Here is a 17,166-nt window from a genome sequence, read left to right as displayed (position 1 = left end):
GAAACTGGTGTGATTACTGTGTATGAAGCAGCAGTAGAAAGGAGGGTTTAAACAGTGGACTTAACTCCACAGAGGAACCTTAAGGGCTATGCACCTATACTGCATTTCCCCCCTCTACAAAATGTACTGGTAATGTGTCCCCCGTTATTGACGAAGATTGATGGGAGACATTTATGTAAAGTGCAGTGAGATTTTTGCTGTAAAATATAGTTATCTTGTAGTGAATGGGAAGATACCTACAGCTAATTCTGAAGTATGTATGTCTTTACAGCCTTTAAAAATGCACTGCAAGAGTTGTGCGTTGGTAACCAGCTCTGGACACCTTCTGGGAAGTAAACAAGGTGACAGAATCGACGAGACAGAGTGCGTAATACGAATGAATGATGCGCCTACTCGAGGTTACGGAAAAGATGTTGGAAACAAAACGAGCCTTCGAGTCATCGCACACTCCAGTATTCAGAGGATTTTGCGAAATCGCAACGAACTCTTAAATATGAGCCATGGCGCTGTGTTTATCTTCTGGGGTCCTAGCAGCTACATGAGGAGAGATGGCAAAGGCCTGGTGTATAATAACCTGCAGCTGATGAATCAGATACTGCCTCAGTTAAAAGTATATATGATTTCTCGCCACAAGATGCTTCAGTTCGATGACCTTTTTAAACGGGAAACTGGAAAAGACAGGTGAGAACTTCCATGGATACGTTTGGGGGATGTCTTATAGTAGTCTAATGTAATGTAGCTTAGATAAACCCATTTCAGATCTGCTCGGAGGAACCATCACAACCATTAAATTCTCTCCCTCATGAGTTGTAATGTGGTATGACATGTAAATAACATCACTTCTAACATAAGTAAAAAATCTCCATCAAAATAATATGTGTGGAGTATTGTCTCATCAACTTTGAATACGAGAATACTGTTTATACAGCCAAGGAGGCAGGAGCTCTTTAAATCTCACTTTGGGGTAATATACCTGAAAGTTTTTTTTACAGTTTCTGAAAAATCAACATGGATAGGTTATGTTTCCTTATAGAGGAAATGCCACCATTCTGTGAATTATAATAGCTGTTTATTGAATTTAAACATCCTTGGAACATTGCAGCTGCAAAGCTTCTTGTAAAACAAATAAACATTAGTCATACATTAGGTGCTTCAGAACAGTTCATCTCATATTTCCAACTGGGAAAAGGAAAGTTATTATGATAGTTACATCTTTATGAGACTGTTTATGACTTGTAGGCTGATCTTCAAATCAAATTTTAAGTAAGTGACCCACTGCAGGACTTGAGCATTTTCACATATAATGTTTGAAAATGGGCATTTAAACCAAAGACTTCCTAGCAAGAAATACATTTATTTTTAATGAACTTCTATTTTTTACTTATTAAATATGCTGCTGTAAAAATAGAATGGGGTCCCCACTCTAGGTAAATGTGAAGAGGTAGGTTTGTTGTGCAGTAACTCATGGTGAGATTTTGTAGCTTCACAAATGTTATAAATACACAGCAAAGCGTGGAGTTGGGCTTGATCCTCTTGTGGATGAGGAAGACCCACGAGCAGGGACTTTGTTTTTCTGGGCTGCACAACAGGGGCAGAACCAGTGTTAAAAGGAAACTGTTGTATCTTCCTAGCTGACAGTGACAGTACCTTTGCTGCCGGTGCCATACCCCACATGGTTTGCTTGCAGAGCTCTCTTCAGTTCCACTGGATCACTGCACATCTGCGTTCTTGACTGACTCACGCTAACACTAGGGCACACAGAACTCGGGCACTTTCTTACCATTAAAGGTCCTTTTTCTCTTCATACTCAAATCAGTATTTGTAAGTCTCTGCCAAAGACTCTGCTAGAAGGAGATGGAAGGATAACGAGGGGAGATACCCGGCCAGTTCTGATGTGTTATGGTCTTGTCCAGGTTTGCTTATCCAGAGTAGAGCAGAGCAAGAAGGTGAATTAAGCATTTGAACCCTTCAAGAAAAGTGCCAAGAATTATCTGTATGTGCAGTATTTACAAAGGCGTGACAGTTAACAAAGCTGTAGTTGCACTGCAACATGGGCCACCATCAGCCCTAAGGGTCAGTCCCCGTGCAGGAGGAACGCACTCTGCCACCTCCTGTCTGAGACAACCCTCTCGGTGTACGACACCGTGCAGCTCCCAGTTTGGAGGAGCAGTTCACGCCCTCTGCTTCAGTCCAGCAATTTCTGCCGTGGGCAGCCAAGGTCCCTTCCCATTCCTCTCCTAACACTGAGAATTTCAGGCAAAGCCGCTCTTTCTGGTTGTGCATCACCCAGCCAGAGGAGGAGGCCAACAGCTGTGCATGTGCTGACAGATCTTTTTCTGCACAGGCACCAGGCTCAGTCGTGGCTCCTGAAATATTCTCAAGGCATTTGAGACATTAATGACGTTATAACGAGTTTATAGTGGACTCAGTCATGGGCACCCTGAGCTCCCAGTGTGACTCAAAGACACGCGGATGCTCGCAAAATTCAGCCTCTTGCTTTTAAGAAATTGCAAGCTGTGCTGTGTGGGAACCACTCCTTTAGAGGGCACATACAGCATACTTGAAGGACTAGGAAGATTAAAACGGGAGATGAAAATAAATGAATAGGCAGCACAGAAAAAGAGAGGGAAGATGAAAAGAAACATGGGTAGGAAGGAAATTGTAAGGGAAGAAAATTTATGTAGCTGTGGGGGCAGGAGCAGAACACGGTACGGCCCAGAATGTTGCTGTTTCCTGGGAGGTTTCTGCTGAGCTCTTAACATTAGTGCCTGCAATAACCAAAGGAAGGAGAGAGAAGCCCGACTGCAAGGTTGCAATAATCAAGCCATTCATTTTTGTCTTGAAACTGATGAGAAAAAAAGGTAATTGGATGCATTGTTCATTTTGAGGAAAAAAATCTTTTGAAATGAAGGGAAACCTTCAGAAAACATTGACAATTCAATAGTACAGTGAATGACAAAGGCTGCAGAGCAATATACTTGGTATTATAAAGTAGCTGTACTTGAAAATAACTTCATAATTGAATAAGGGTACATTAAGAAAATATGATTCAGAACCAATATTATAGTAATTAGATAAAGGAAGCATAAATGAAATAACTGCAGGAAGAGTATTTCCATAGAGATTATAAATGAGATTTTGGTGGAGCAGAAAGGCCTTTAATTGTAATTTAGTGTGCACTACAGAATTATCAGCACAGTGTGTTAGTTCATCGTATAAAAGAATATCTGATAATTTCCCCTAATAAGCACATGACAGTTCTTCATATTCTTTCATTACAGCAGATTAGGTATAAAAACAGTATTCTTTTGTTGGACTCTGGTTCAGATCTTTAATGAAAAGGCAAGACACTGTAACCCTGTTTCTGTATTGCTGTCCTACAGACATGGTATTTAAGGAGGTCAAAGTACTTGAATAAGTTTTAAAATCTTTTTTTCATTGTTTAGCTTTTAAGCTAGTTTATTTAAATTCATTTGTTTTCCTGTTTATTGAAAACAGTAAATTACAGTGTAATTGTGTGTAAGCAAATAAAACCTTAAGCCAGCAGCCTGGCTTGGTCGCCTGATCTGTGCAAAGCCCAGACATTTTGGCCATGGTCTGGGTAGAACTGCGTCCTTGGTTTTGGAATGTAAGGTTTGGGGCACCTGGAGCAGTGGCCTTGTTTGTGCAAGCTCCAGAGTACTCTTAGCCTGGCCATGTTCATGAATTCCTTAGTGATACATAGGCTCAGAAACTCGCAAGTAGCAAGAAAGTAAATTTGTTAGGATTTTCCCTACTTTTCCTTTTCCTAGTAACTTTGAGACAAAATATTTTATTTACTGTTCTGTATTGTTGCAGTAACTGATGACCTCTGCTGAGCTTATGACTCAGCTACGACATTGTGACAAATTTCATCCCCACCCGCCCCAAGCTTAGGTGCAAATTCAGAAAATAAATAAGGCCCCATAATTGGAACTAATGAGATGCTTAAATCATGTTATTCTCCGAATGCTAGCTTAGCCTGAAAGTTTCTATGTGAGGAGCAGTGAAAATGTACATTTTGTGAGTGCGTGCATTACTGTTGACCTACAAAGGACAGGACAGATTACCTGGACTCCCCAGCATCCTTCAGGCATTTTTTGTTAAAGAATTACCTTAGGTTCAGAAGTGCCTTTTAAGGAGCCAGCACGGATACCACCACTTTTACTTTTTTCTTTGCAATAGTCTAATTCACCAAGGAAACGGGAAACCTTTTCTCCATCTGACACTGCTTAAAACATCCCCTTCCTACTGCCCCATAGGAGACCTGCCTGGAACCAGCTTGTTCAGCCTTGGCCTGGGAAGCTGCGGGGTGGGCTCCTGCCTGCTTAATTACATCCTAGAGATCGCTGGCACTTGCTCGCAGTGGCTGTTGTGGTTCCAAGTCCCTGCTTCCAGGACTGGTGTGCATTCCAGTATCACTGGGTAGAGTGTAAACGATGGCATTGGGACTGGGACCAGGGCCTGGGATTCCCAGGAGGTTGCTTTGATGAGAACTCCATGTTGTCAGGTGTTGGGCCGATACAGGTGCGATGGAACAGGGTTAATGTGGGTTGTGTATTAGCACAGTGTGACACAGCACACCAGCCACCCACGAGCCTGCACTGCTCTCCCTGTGCCTTGGCTTTAGTAAGAGCTGAAAGGAGAGCCAGACATTGTGACAGCCTGTCTTCAGGAATCTGAGGCCTTTTTGGGTTGCAGATGACACATGCTTGAACTTCTTCCTGCAGGACTTTCCTAGCCCAGTGAGCAGCCATTAGGGAAACGTGCTGTCTCCTTCGTTAACAGGATTTGAAAGGACACCTTTGAGTGAACTTTTCTCTGGATCAAACACCCACCTTCATGTGCCTCCACTTCTAAGAGAGGTGCCTGACTTGGTCCTGTGGGACTGCCCCTAAACAGGCCTTTGGAACACCTTTAGGACATGCTTCTTACTGGCACTTTATGGGCCATGCTGTTCCACGGCTGCCAGCTCCCTCCTGGCGCAGGGACAGTGCAGGAACTTCACACAGAACTGGGACTTCGAGTGCACGTGCCAGGCAACTGGTAACCATTACGGTACACGCTAAACAGCAATGACAAGCAAATTCTGGGAAGAGGAACCGTTACTGTTGCCTTTTTGCAGATAAGAACCTGTGATACAGCAAAATTTAAGCACAGCTTGTAAATGTCTTATATCTGTGAGCAGTTACATGGAGACATCTTCTATTTTGCATCAATAATGATGGGATCCGTTGTGCTTCTTTAAAGACTTCTCCTGGTCTGTGGAGGGCCAGGAAAGGAGCTGCCTTAGAGGGCTCCCTTGCAGCACAGTCATTCGTGTGTGGAGGTCCCAGCAGGCAGGGAAGGGACGAGGGGCAGGCACAAGGGTGAAGTTTCCCAGGCTGGCTAAGAGACACACGTAGCTGCACCTGAGAGTTCACTTCAGCAGTCACAGTGAGTGCATGAGTGTTTCCAGAAACCAAATCACAGCCAGGGTGGGAGGAAAGATGGTCAGACCAAGCACTTGAGGCCTCTTCATCCTCCGTGACACGTCTTCCTGAGCACTTAGTGTGTAAGCTCCGTTAGGTGATTATAGATGTGTATAGATTACTAGCAGAAGAATATAAATATGGGGCATGAAGTTTCAGTCACTTAAAGTAAATTTACCAAAAGGTCAGCTAAATATTAACATTGCTGCGCCCAGAATTAATTACAGCAAGTTTCTGCATAGATTACTCCACTGACAGAAGATGCTAGCAAAAGCATCAAAAGATGAATGAGCAAAGTAGTCTTGGTTGCCCAATTTTCATAACCTTTCACAAGAATGAAAAAAGAAAAAAGCACAGAAATTGCTTCAGATATCACAAGAAATTTTTGTCAGCCTAGAAACTTAATTATGTTTTTGCTTTCAGGAAGATATCCAACACTTGGCTTAGCACGGGCTGGTTCACAATGACTATCGCATTAGAGCTCTGTGACAGAATAAATGTTTATGGCATGGTGCCACCGGATTTCTGCAGGTAGGATTTATTTTGGAACAATTATCAGCCAATAAGGTTCAACATTACAGATAAATATTTGAATCTTTTTATTTTTTTCTCTGCAACATGTCTTCTGTTCTCTTAAAGCAATTAATTAACATCTCCCAAGATCTGATTCTGAAAACAACAAACAGCATTTAATTATGTTATATAAAATATTTAAAAATTTTGTTTGTAGTATGGGATAATTAATCCATCTTGTTGGTTTCTTTTAGTCTCTGAATATTTATCAGCTAAAAGTAATGCAATAATTGGCATGAAATTAATCTGTAAAAAGTACTGGAATACATTACTTTTAATTTGTTTTTAAAGTTTTTCCCCCAGTTAATAGGGGAGCAGAGTTCTCAGAGTGACTAGTTTCTAAATGGAACTTCCTTTGCAACTCAAATTAAGATCATTGTATCTCTATCATGTAAATACCAGTCGTCTAGTAAACTAGCTTCCTAAAAAAAAACCTCACCAAAACAACCCCACAGAATTTGGCCCCACAGAACAGATGGATCAGGCCTGTAATCACCCATTTCGGGTGTGCAGGGTGTGGGCCACAAGTAGTAGAATCCGCACATGAATTCTGTCAGTGGAAGCCCTGACACCTCTTCACAGGGTTTTATAAAGTACGAGCTTGTGCACATTTTCTGGTTCTGCTGTGCCTCCAGCCGCACTCGAGACTCAGAGCCAAGGTGCTGGTTAAGTTTCCCACTGTGGAGCAGTCTTCAGGACTTCTGGTACCAGACCAGAATCATGTTGGCCACACGATACAAAGTACCGATCCAGTCTAAATTCACAGAAATTTATTTTACCTCTTTACACTGACTTAAATATCACCTGTCCATCCATTACCAGGCCTAGCACGCTGGAGGTTCAGAAAAGTGTGTTTATGTGCCCACACTTGGTCCTGATGCCGTTTGCACTGCCAAGTGACCCGGCAACACACCGAGCCGGCCCCGGCAGTCTGGAACGATGGCATCAGCGCAGCGTTTCATCTCCTGCTCAGAAATCCCTTTCACTAAGAAGTATTTGCTTGAGTTTTCAGTTGCAATTTTAGTGATCTCGCTGAAATCTGGTTCATTCACTAATGCAAGGTGCCTTCCAGGGGCAAGGGGCGCAAGGCTGCAGGGGCAGGTTAGCTTGCCTATCAAAGAGCAGAACAGCTTTGACTTTCTTCTGAGCACTGAAAGGGATCATTCAGAAATCTGCATTTGTCCTGGGCACGCAGCAGAAATCCCTGAAGAAATTACAGTATAAAATGTCAACACCAAATTCTGCTTTGTGAGAATTTCTGCAAATTATAACAAAACGCTGGTGATAAATGCTGTGATGTACTGCCAGATTTAATCATGAATTCTCCAAGGAAAATAACAAACTACATCAAATATTCCAGAAAACATAAATACCTTGCACAGCACAGCTTCTCAGTTCCCCTGTCATTTCAGTTGGCCAAGACACACTTCTTCAGTTTCTCTAAGTGGCTGGTGTGTGTCTTATTCCACAAGTGGCACATGGGAGCAATTCCTAAATAAGCTGGTGATCTGATCTAAAAATGCACAAGACATCAATTCACTGCAAAGCAATGCTCAATCACAACTTTTCAGGTGATACTGGCGTCGTTTAAATACATATACTTAATTTAAAAAAACCCAAACCCACACTATTTTTAAGAGAGGCTAAAATTGTCACTGAGACCATATGATACACTGAAATCAAATGGATATAATATTAAATTCTAACACAAGAAAGACTGTAAGCAATACTACACTCTCCTGGTCAGAAAAAGTGAAAAGATCATTTCTAATCAAAAGAATATAAAGTGTCTTGTCTTTCAGTTTATTCCTCAGATGAGGAAAGGGAAAACTGTAGTTGCCATGCTTGGAAGGAGCTATCCGTGAAGAGCTATAAGCTATATTTGCCATAAATACAGTTAATCTTTCTTAGTTTGTTCTTCAGCCACTCATCAAGAAGTTAAACAGTCCTTCCTTTCAGAGAAATAAGAGAACAGCAGAAAGAAGGAAACATTCTGCAATTTTAAGCCATAGTTTCTGGTTTTCAGTGAGACAAAATACAAATCTACCACTTAAAAAACAAAAAACCAACAACAACACCACAACAAAATCCCACCCAATCACCCTCATGTGTGCAAGATAATATAGGTACTTTATTTGCTGTGTAACTAAAGAATCGTTGAGACTTTTTTAAAAAATATATATAAATAATATTAAAAATATAAATAATATTTTTGTTTAGTTAATATCACTAAATTTACAACTTCAGCAGATACCCATTATTTTTTAAGTATTAATTTGTGGAGTACGTAATGAGTGTGGGGGATCGCTGTCACGGAACTAAGTTAGTATCACATCTGTAACGTGAAGGACATCTCAAAGGTATCATGAATACTGTACTGTTGATTCTGCTGCAAATTATTAGCTTAAGATCATTAACCAAATTGCTTTTCAGCCATGCAGGAAAAATAGCCTAGTGAAGGAGTCTGGCGTCGAGACTAAAAGATTTGTCACTATTAATTGCAACAACGTGTTTTAGATTCAGTTCTATTTACTTTCACTGGACATTGATTTTTATAGCTGAACTGGAATTGGTGACCTGATTATTATAAATTTCTAGTACTTTACAGTGAATTGAATCCCTTTACTTTGCTGCAGCTTTATGCTGTAGTAAGGGTTAATGGCTTTGATACTGCTCGCGTGCTGTTAAATACATCTGACTTGTACATTTTAGCAGAAGGTGAAATCTTGTGCTTCTATGCACGTTGCAAAAGTTTTGCAGATGATGTGCACCTCTCACTCCTTTGTCCCATATTGTTGACAGTACCTGGGGATCCAACCCTAGCCCTTGCTGGAGCAAACTAGCCCCTAGCTGGGAAGCATTTCCCTCTCTGCGCTCCCTTCGGCAGCCTGCTGTGAGCACAGGACTCCCCAACTGGGATATCAAGGATTCTCCTCTTGCCTCCCTCTGCCAGCAGCCAGGTTGTGACCCAGGTCCCAGCACACAGCCGGCACTGCCGCTCTTCTTGGTGGCTGCTCAGCAGTGCGGGCAGGAAGGGCAGCGAGAAGCCTCCAGGTGCTGGGTGGTGACTCAGTCCCTGCCCACTGGGTGTCAGGGGCAGCGAGAGGTTGGGTCGTGCTGAGGTCTGTGGGTACTCGTGCACACAAGGAGAACTCAAGGTGGGAGTGAGGAGAGCTCTCTAAACCCCCTCCTCTTCACGGGCCTTCTGGAGCTCACAGAAACGTAAAGCTTAAATCTGAGCCTTATTTTAAGTAATATGAATAATTTTTGCTCCAATTATGGAGTCAGTTCATTTTCCTATAAGAATCCTCATTTGACTGCCAGGCCATTTCCCATCTGTGATAATTTGCCTGAAAATTGGCATTTGAAATCCTCTAATTTATTCCTTTGGGTACAGCTTTTAAATGTAGTGTTTTCTTACCTCCCTCTCTCCAGTTTCTGTTGCTTTAAATCAAGTGCAAAGAAGCAGTTGTTCCTGGTTACATTTCCTGGGGCTCAGGAGTGGCTTGGTGGAAGAAGGGATGTGCACAGGACTGTAAGCTGTAGAGGAGAAAGTCACATCCTTTGGTCCATATGCCTAAATCTCACCTCATTACCTTAATAGCTTAATAACAAAATGCATAAATGGTTTGGAAAACAGGGCTAGTATAGAGGTCAAGGAAATGAGATCCTGGGAAAAGAAGACAAAAAATTATCCAGAATTTTTCATAGTCCTGGCACAGCATCTTGTCCATCACTGAACACATTATTGACACTTTATTCACCCTTCAAAAGATGAATTATTTTACAAAGCTTGTGAGTGAGTACATAGAGTTTTAGTGAGTTGATTTCTAATGGCTCTTTGTTTGTAAAGGAAGAGTTTGACCAGAACGTGGTAAGGGATGGCCTTGTTCTTATGCCTTGTTTCTTTGGAGGCAAACACCGTTGCTGTATTTTCAGCTTTCGCTGGGGGTGGATACCATCTGTGGGAAAATGTGCGCTGAAGTGGCAAACAGCAGATGACTGACATTGGGTACAAGTACTTACACAGTTGCTGTGCTGGCAGGCGATTAGGCAGGAAGTACAGTATATTTTACAGAGGAACTTTCCTAGATTCCTCCCAGCTGTGATATTAATATGCATGCAAAGTCTGACAAAATACTGATTAATGTCCAGTATCAGTCAGTGATAAAACAGCATCTGTTTTAATGTTAATAAATGAGGTGGCAAGCAATTTCCGTATAGAAATTACTCATGCGTTTCATTTGCTGGTGACACAAGCTAATTGCAGAGTTAGAGGATAACACAGTACAGTTAATTTGGGTTATGGTGTGGTTACTCAAGCAGGAGTTCAAATCCAACCCTTACTAGCACGCACTGTAGGGCAATCCGGAACTCCCATGAAAGGAGAAAGACAAGACTTCAGATAAAGTGTCGTGGGTGTCTAACTGCCTTTCAGAGTTCCTAAATCTTAACATTTGGAATTTAGCCTCAAATCCACCAAGTAGTCTTGGAGAGGCCTAAAGTCTCCAGCATTTTCATTTTTTGCATTGAATTCACCTCAAATTTAGCCAGTAGAAGCCTTGGCAGTACTGCACAGAACAGAGCGACTGGCTACAGCCTCCTGACAGCCTGGTGCTCAGGGCATTCACCTGGGGCATCTACCCTGCAGCCAGCTTCAGAGCCTTTGAGGTCATGTGGAATTCCTGTCTTCAAAAGGCAAATCCATTGCTAAAATAGCCACTAGTAGAATACTGATAATGTAAGAGATAAAGCGCTTACTGAAAGGTACAGGCTTCATAATGTTACTTCAAAAAGGCACCAGAAGAGTGTAACTCTAGGGAAATACTTATTAGAATGAGGGAGAAGTAAGAGGACCGCTGCCAAGCTTTCTCTCTCCAGCTGCTCCACCTACCCCCTGCACCTGTCTACTCTGGCTTTTGTGTGGAGGGAAGAAAATGACCAGTTTTCTTATAGATCTCTGAGAAATCTGACTTCAGTGACCATCATCCTCCATTGGTAATTTCAGCATACAGCAATGAAATAGGGAAGAGACATACGGTGATTAATTTCCTGCCTTTTGCTCTTCTACTTCGTGTTCTGCAAACCCAACTCTGGCCTTCATAAAAGTAAGGGGTGGGACAACAGAGGAAAGAAGGGGGTGGGACAACAGAGGACAGATCCCAACCAAACCTACCCAGAGGTGCTGGGGTCGGCAGCCCTGCAGGCTCACTTCGCTGTCCTGGGCCCTCGGCAGTTAACTGTGACTGCGTTTGGTCAAAGTCTGCCAGAGATACGATTTCAACTCTGCTAATTGTAAATACAAAGCGGTAAATTTACACCACGCTATATAGGTTTACCCTCAGGAGCACAAGAGTAAAATCCAGCTTCAGTGCAGAAAGGAAGAGCAGTCTACATGACAGGCAGAGGCCTATTTGGTTAGTAGTTCTTAAGAAAAAATAAATCACATTAAAATGTATCCTGTTAGAGTAACTATAAAATTATTCATTTAAGAGATTATCAGGTCCAATGTATCAAAAAAGTATGTGAAAAATTCATTGAAGATTGAGATCTACTAATTATAGCTAAAAGAAAGTATTCAATTTCTATATGAAAGGTATTTTTTTACATTACAAATATGCTTTCTGTAGGTGAGGTATTGAAAGATTTCTTTTCACTCTGTGTATGCCATTGAGAATATTTACAGTGAATTTAGAATCCATCTTATTCTAGAAATGTAATTTTATTGTTATTCAGGTCTTGTAAGATTGATCACCGTGTTGTTACCTTGAAGCTAGACTGATTGAATTAAAACGTTAATCTAAGGTACAAATGGAAAGCAGCAGCAATATCATACATTACCACCCCGTATACAATATGGATAATGGTAAAATAAGAAAAATTAGGGAATTGCGTAGGTGACGGAATTGCACAGTAAAAATAATTACCAGGACAGAAGACTGACAGATTGTGGATACATTCAGTTGAAAGGAAGCTTAAATATTAGCTCTTCAAAATGAAAATAATCAACTCAATATTAGAGCTGACAGCCCTGAATCTACATAAGATTTCTTGCTCTGTACTAGCGTCCTGTTCAGCTGAGGCTTTAGCATGGAGCTGTTCCAAGGCTTCACTAAATTGTAATGTTTGGAATAGCTTTTCTGCCACTACAAAATAGTTTGTTAGCAGCAACTGTGGAGATCAGTACAGTTGGATTATTCTGCCTGGGCCACCTGTCTCTCTTTGAATTCATGACAGAGAGGATTGTACAAGTTCTTGGCAGCCCAGAATGCTTGTGCCCGAAGTAAAGACGTAATGGGTTTAATATAGGAATAAAACAAAAGAAGAACAAACCATTCTGTCATATTATAATACAAATATGCTTTTTACAGAAAGTAACATCAAAACGTTGAGGTTAGAACTGCTAAAATGTGCTTTATCCCAGATATCTGATTGGTCTTTGGCATATCCAGTATGTCACCACACCATCTCTTCCTGGTTAATGCCGACTGGCTTACAAGGTCAGAAAGCTGCCACGGGTGAAATGCTTTAATTTTTAGCTTAGATTCATGAAAGCTGCCATTGCAAAGTCAAAAAGAGCCCATTTGTGCATCACATGTTTAATTCTAAACCCAGCAACTGCAGACTGCATCCCTGACCTGGCAGGCAGATACACTCAGTTCGGGTTGTGCACTCGGAACCTGGGGCACCACGCTGGGAATGTTCAGCTGACCTGATGTGACCCCGATAACCACCTCCCCTCCACCCTGCCCTTCGCTTTCTTCCCCCAGTTCAGTAAATACCTCTGCAAGGCTTTTTACAAATCACAATCTAGACATAAATCTCTTTCAAGCAGTCTGCTTCAAATTTCAGAGTAGTAACACAGCCCTGCAGCACTCTCCCTTGTTTCTGAGCTACTGCTGTCCTTTATTTAAGTGGGAGGAAGGGATTAGAGGAGGGCAACAGAAAGAGCAAAGAAAACACCTTTGCCCCATTCTGAAGTATTAAATATGCAGGAAAAATACAGCTACCTAGAAATTTGGTTTAAATGGGAGAAAAAGTAGATTTGAGCCTATTGGCTTATTAAAGATAGCATCTTTTCAATCAGTAACAAAGAGCATCTTGGGCTTCCATCTATTTTCTTTCTTCCACAGGGATCCTAATCATCTTTCAGTACCTTATCATTATTATGAACCTTTGGGACCTGATGAATGCACAATGTACATTTCACATGAGCGGGGACGGAAGGGCAGTCACCACCGTTTCATCACAGAGAAACGAGTCTTTGAGAACTGGGCACGGACATTCAATATTCAATTTTTTCAACCAGACTGGAAACCAGAACCACTCACTGTAAGTCACCCTGAGATTAAACCAGTGGTCTGATGGATGAACGTGCAGGACCACGGTCACCTACTGTATCAGCCTTCGTTCGGGGTGTCGGACCTTCTGGGACAGCAAGGCGACCTGGAGGAGAATGATGGCAGGATTTGCAGCTGATAACTGCGACGACAGTCAGGAAGTGATGATGAAGGAGCAGAGCAGATCAAGAGTGCTTTCTGTCGAACTGTGTATTAATCCAGTATTTAGCCGTTTTTGGCGACCTGACTTCCCGTATGTGTATGTGATTTGTGAAAAACAACTTGAGTATCGTTAATGGATGGTTAACTCATTACAGTTTTTTAAAGTACAATGCCACTGAATTTTCATAGTGAAAACTTACAGTATTTATTTAATGGAGGTTTTTATGCAACCTAGGCCAGTATTTTTCTAATTCACAGTTATGTGGTTGTTTATCTTTCATAATCTTTCAAATCCAAAATTAATATTGCTGATGATTTGAAAGGCCTAGCTTTTTATTTATAAAATTTGTTTGAAAAATATGATTCTGTATAGCATGTATTAATATTTGATCTGGAAACATTGCATTTCTTTTAAAAAATTTTGGGCTCCGTTCCAGCCTAAAGCCTTTAACAGCAAGAATGGTCCCATGTGCAGATCTAGCTAACTTTACATTCTGACATCTCATGTTAATATGAAGATGTTCGTGAAAATTCTGTTTGATATTAATGTGCATTTGCTGCTGTGCTATCAAGCTGCTGTTTTTTTCATTAGGGGTGGGAGGAAGGAGGGCAAAATTTATGCAGAAAATTCACTAACTATAGCAGCGTGCTTTCCAGTGAAGAGACCAGGCTAAGGCTGGAAAGGGTTGTGTTCTCTTCTGCCTCTTCTAGTCCTGCGAGAGAGGCTGAAGAAGCAACCCTCTTGATGCAACAGACTACAAGCCAGCCAACAACTGATCGAAACAAGATGACCAAATTTCTGAAATCAAGAAGTTAAGCTACCAGGTACTACAATTCCAGCCAGACTAGCCTAAAAGATTACAACACTGCACCTGCAAAAATCTCTGCCTTCCGCTGTTCCAGGACCGTCACTGATCTCCAAGATCCTGGACCGCACTGAAGTTGGGATGTGTCCGAAGAGTAACATGAGTACAAAACTGTCCCTTTGAAAAGAGCAAAGTTACACTTGACAGGTTTTTCATGAAATGCATGGTGAGTCCCTGTGAACCAAGGGGACGGACAATGCTAGCGCTGTATATGGAACCTCACAGTGTGAATTACTGGGTTGCTTATGGCTTGTGAATAAAGGAGATTTCAGTTACGGTAACATTTTTCCTTTTGCCTCACAAATACTAAATCTCTAATTTCTTCAAAGTAATCAGCAGGAGTAACTATTGCATGAAACATTATACCTCAGGTGATGAAAGGTGTCTCTCATTAGACAAATACTAAAGCTAGAACAAAGATATTACCTTAAAAGGTCTAAATCCAAGAAGCTGAACCTCAGAGGCAATACATAGAACTGGGACCAAACTCATGATCATTTAAACCCACTTACAACTCATGGTCTTCCTCTTTCCAAAACTGGACAGCGATAGCTGCACCTTCTCTACAGACACCCCAGTTCTCTGGGGAGAAAGTGAACTGCCCTGACAGAGGCAAAACAGTGTTACCCCTGTAGCACTGCCTGGACCTGAAGAGCAGGCTGCCAAAAGCCACTCTCCTTGCTGTAGCCCTCCCTGCTGTCAAAGAGCAAGAAACTGTAACCTATTTTTTGCCTTAAAAGCTTTCATCTGGTGTTCTTCCTGGTACACACCACTCAGCATACAAGCTGAACGCAAAGCTCTACTATTGCCGATTGCTTGTAACCTGTCTCTTGTCAGCTGGTGTCTAACTCGCCCTCTTTCACTCTGTTTTGTTCCTTCCACTTGATTTCACAACATTCTACCAAAAAAAATTAGAGTGGATTTTGAACTAATGGTAATTCGAACATCACTTTCAGCATGTGTACTGGGGCGTGTATCCAGCATATATTGCTCAAATTGATGAACTCAAATTGATTTACAGATCATTTCTGATGTGACTGCAAGATCACTGACAGGTCCTCTGATGCCACCATCTTTTTGTTATTTGATTAGTGACATAATAAAAAGATCTTGTAATTCTAAAAAAACAGCTCTCAGTTTCCCATTAATCGAGAGCTGCAGGATGTGTATGCTAAATGTGTAGCTATGCTGTTGTTAAAAAGAGACCATTTCAAAATAGATTACACTGATCTACTTTTAGTATTCAGGAGAAACGTGGGCACTTGCCAGACTCCATTGTGCTCCACGTGCCTGTTTCCTGGCTGCAAGTCTGGTCAATACCAAGTAGCTCAGCTGAAGCGGTAAGAATGTGATCAAGAAACAAAACAAACCCAAAACTCACTTGGATCTCATCGGCCTCTGGTGATGTTTCAGCAAAGTTCCTCCATCTAATTACAAAAAAGCATGAAGTATTTTCTAAGCATAAGTCACACCTGTAGATATAAAACAAAAGGAATGTGATGAAGCCAAGGAGACAGCAAGTTTTAAACAGCATTGATCACACGGATTTATGTGACACATAAACCCACTCTAAAAAAAAAAAGCACGTTATAAGAAATGTAAATAATCTTTAAAGTGCTACAATTTTAATTTACAAATTACTGATGTATTTTTCTATAAAAGCAGAATTTTTGAACTACAGCATATACCTGCTACATTTCAGCCTGAAGTAAGCATTTATGGCCTAGTTACAAACCAAGCAGATTTATGATAGAAAATGCTGTCAGACGAGAGATAAGTAGTACAAACTAGGCACTGCTGCCATTCTCTGGTTTATGCTGTCATCTTACACTCTTCCCTATAATTCAATCAATTCATGATCTTCAATGTGCATCATTTAACATATTAAAAACTCTTGCAAAATGGTGTTTACAGACGTCAGCAATTTTAAGATCTGTTACTTGAGTTCTGCGTACCTTACCCTTTTATGCTTGGCTTCATCAGTGTAGCTGTTTTTCATCTCAAAGAGCCGTAGCTCTTATACTGTGATATGTGCAGCTGGAATTGAGAATGATAAAGAAAATATCTCTGTGACTAAGAATGGAAAAAAACCACAACTATTGCTTTCTGTTGTTTTGGCACAATGGCTGCAAGATGCCCAACTAACAGCATCATGATACAAAGCAAAACCATGATGTGCTTTGCAGAGACCTTCCTTCCAAAGTGTTAAAGCACCCCAGACAAATGAAGAGTTTATTCCTGGCTCAGGGAACTGAGGAAAGGGCAGATTAAGAACATTACTAAGGCCACATATTACAGCCTTAGAACTAGATTCTAGGGGGATTCAGGTCTGCTGACAGCTACCCTGCCTCTGTCCAGTAGAGCACAAAACAGTAACGTCATAGACTGAAATTGTGTAGTCATGTAGACATACACACAAAGAGGAGTTTAAATTGATAAAACTCTGCCAGGAGGTGCTTACCCGGGTCTTGTTCTGCAGTATTTCTCAGGCAAACTTCATAGGAAACTGATTGTTACCCAAAATAGTTCTAAGGAGGCAAGAACGCAGCAATCTAAAAATAGCTGGAAAAAAATATGGAGGATGGGTGAGGCAATACAAAGATCAAAGTCAGGGTGGAGCTGACAGAGTGAAATTTTGTGGCTCAATAGCAATGGCTGTCCTGCAGAAGTTTCTTTCGATATTCTACAAATAGATCACACATGCTACAAAAACTCTTCAAAAAATTCTGATAACCC

The 17,166-nt window shown here is 41.3% G+C and overlaps 1 protein-coding gene across 1 annotated transcript; it reads left to right on the top strand.

Moving 5' to 3' along the window:
- Window positions 1–275: 275 nt before the first annotated feature.
- On the top strand, window positions 276–13,427 carry ST6GALNAC5 (ST6 (alpha-N-acetyl-neuraminyl-2,3-beta-galactosyl-1,3)-N-acetylgalactosaminide alpha-2,6-sialyltransferase 5). Its single transcript, XM_009873738.1, has 3 exons — window positions 276–681; window positions 5,913–6,020; window positions 13,196–13,427. Exons 1-3 carry the CDS (start codon window positions 281–283, stop codon window positions 13,425–13,427), a joined length of 741 nt encoding a protein of 246 aa, XP_009872040.1. The 5' UTR covers window positions 276–280.
- The last annotated feature ends 3,739 nt before the right edge of the window (window positions 13,428–17,166 follow it).

The sequence above is a fragment of the Apaloderma vittatum genome, unplaced genomic scaffold, assembly GCF_000703405.1.
Source record: "Apaloderma vittatum isolate BGI_N311 unplaced genomic scaffold, ASM70340v1 scaffold337, whole genome shotgun sequence".
NCBI classification, from domain to species: Eukaryota; Metazoa; Chordata; class Aves; order Trogoniformes; family Trogonidae; genus Apaloderma; species Apaloderma vittatum.
The sequence above is the reverse complement of the archived record's forward strand: the minus strand, read 5'-3'. Positions and strand labels throughout refer to the sequence as shown.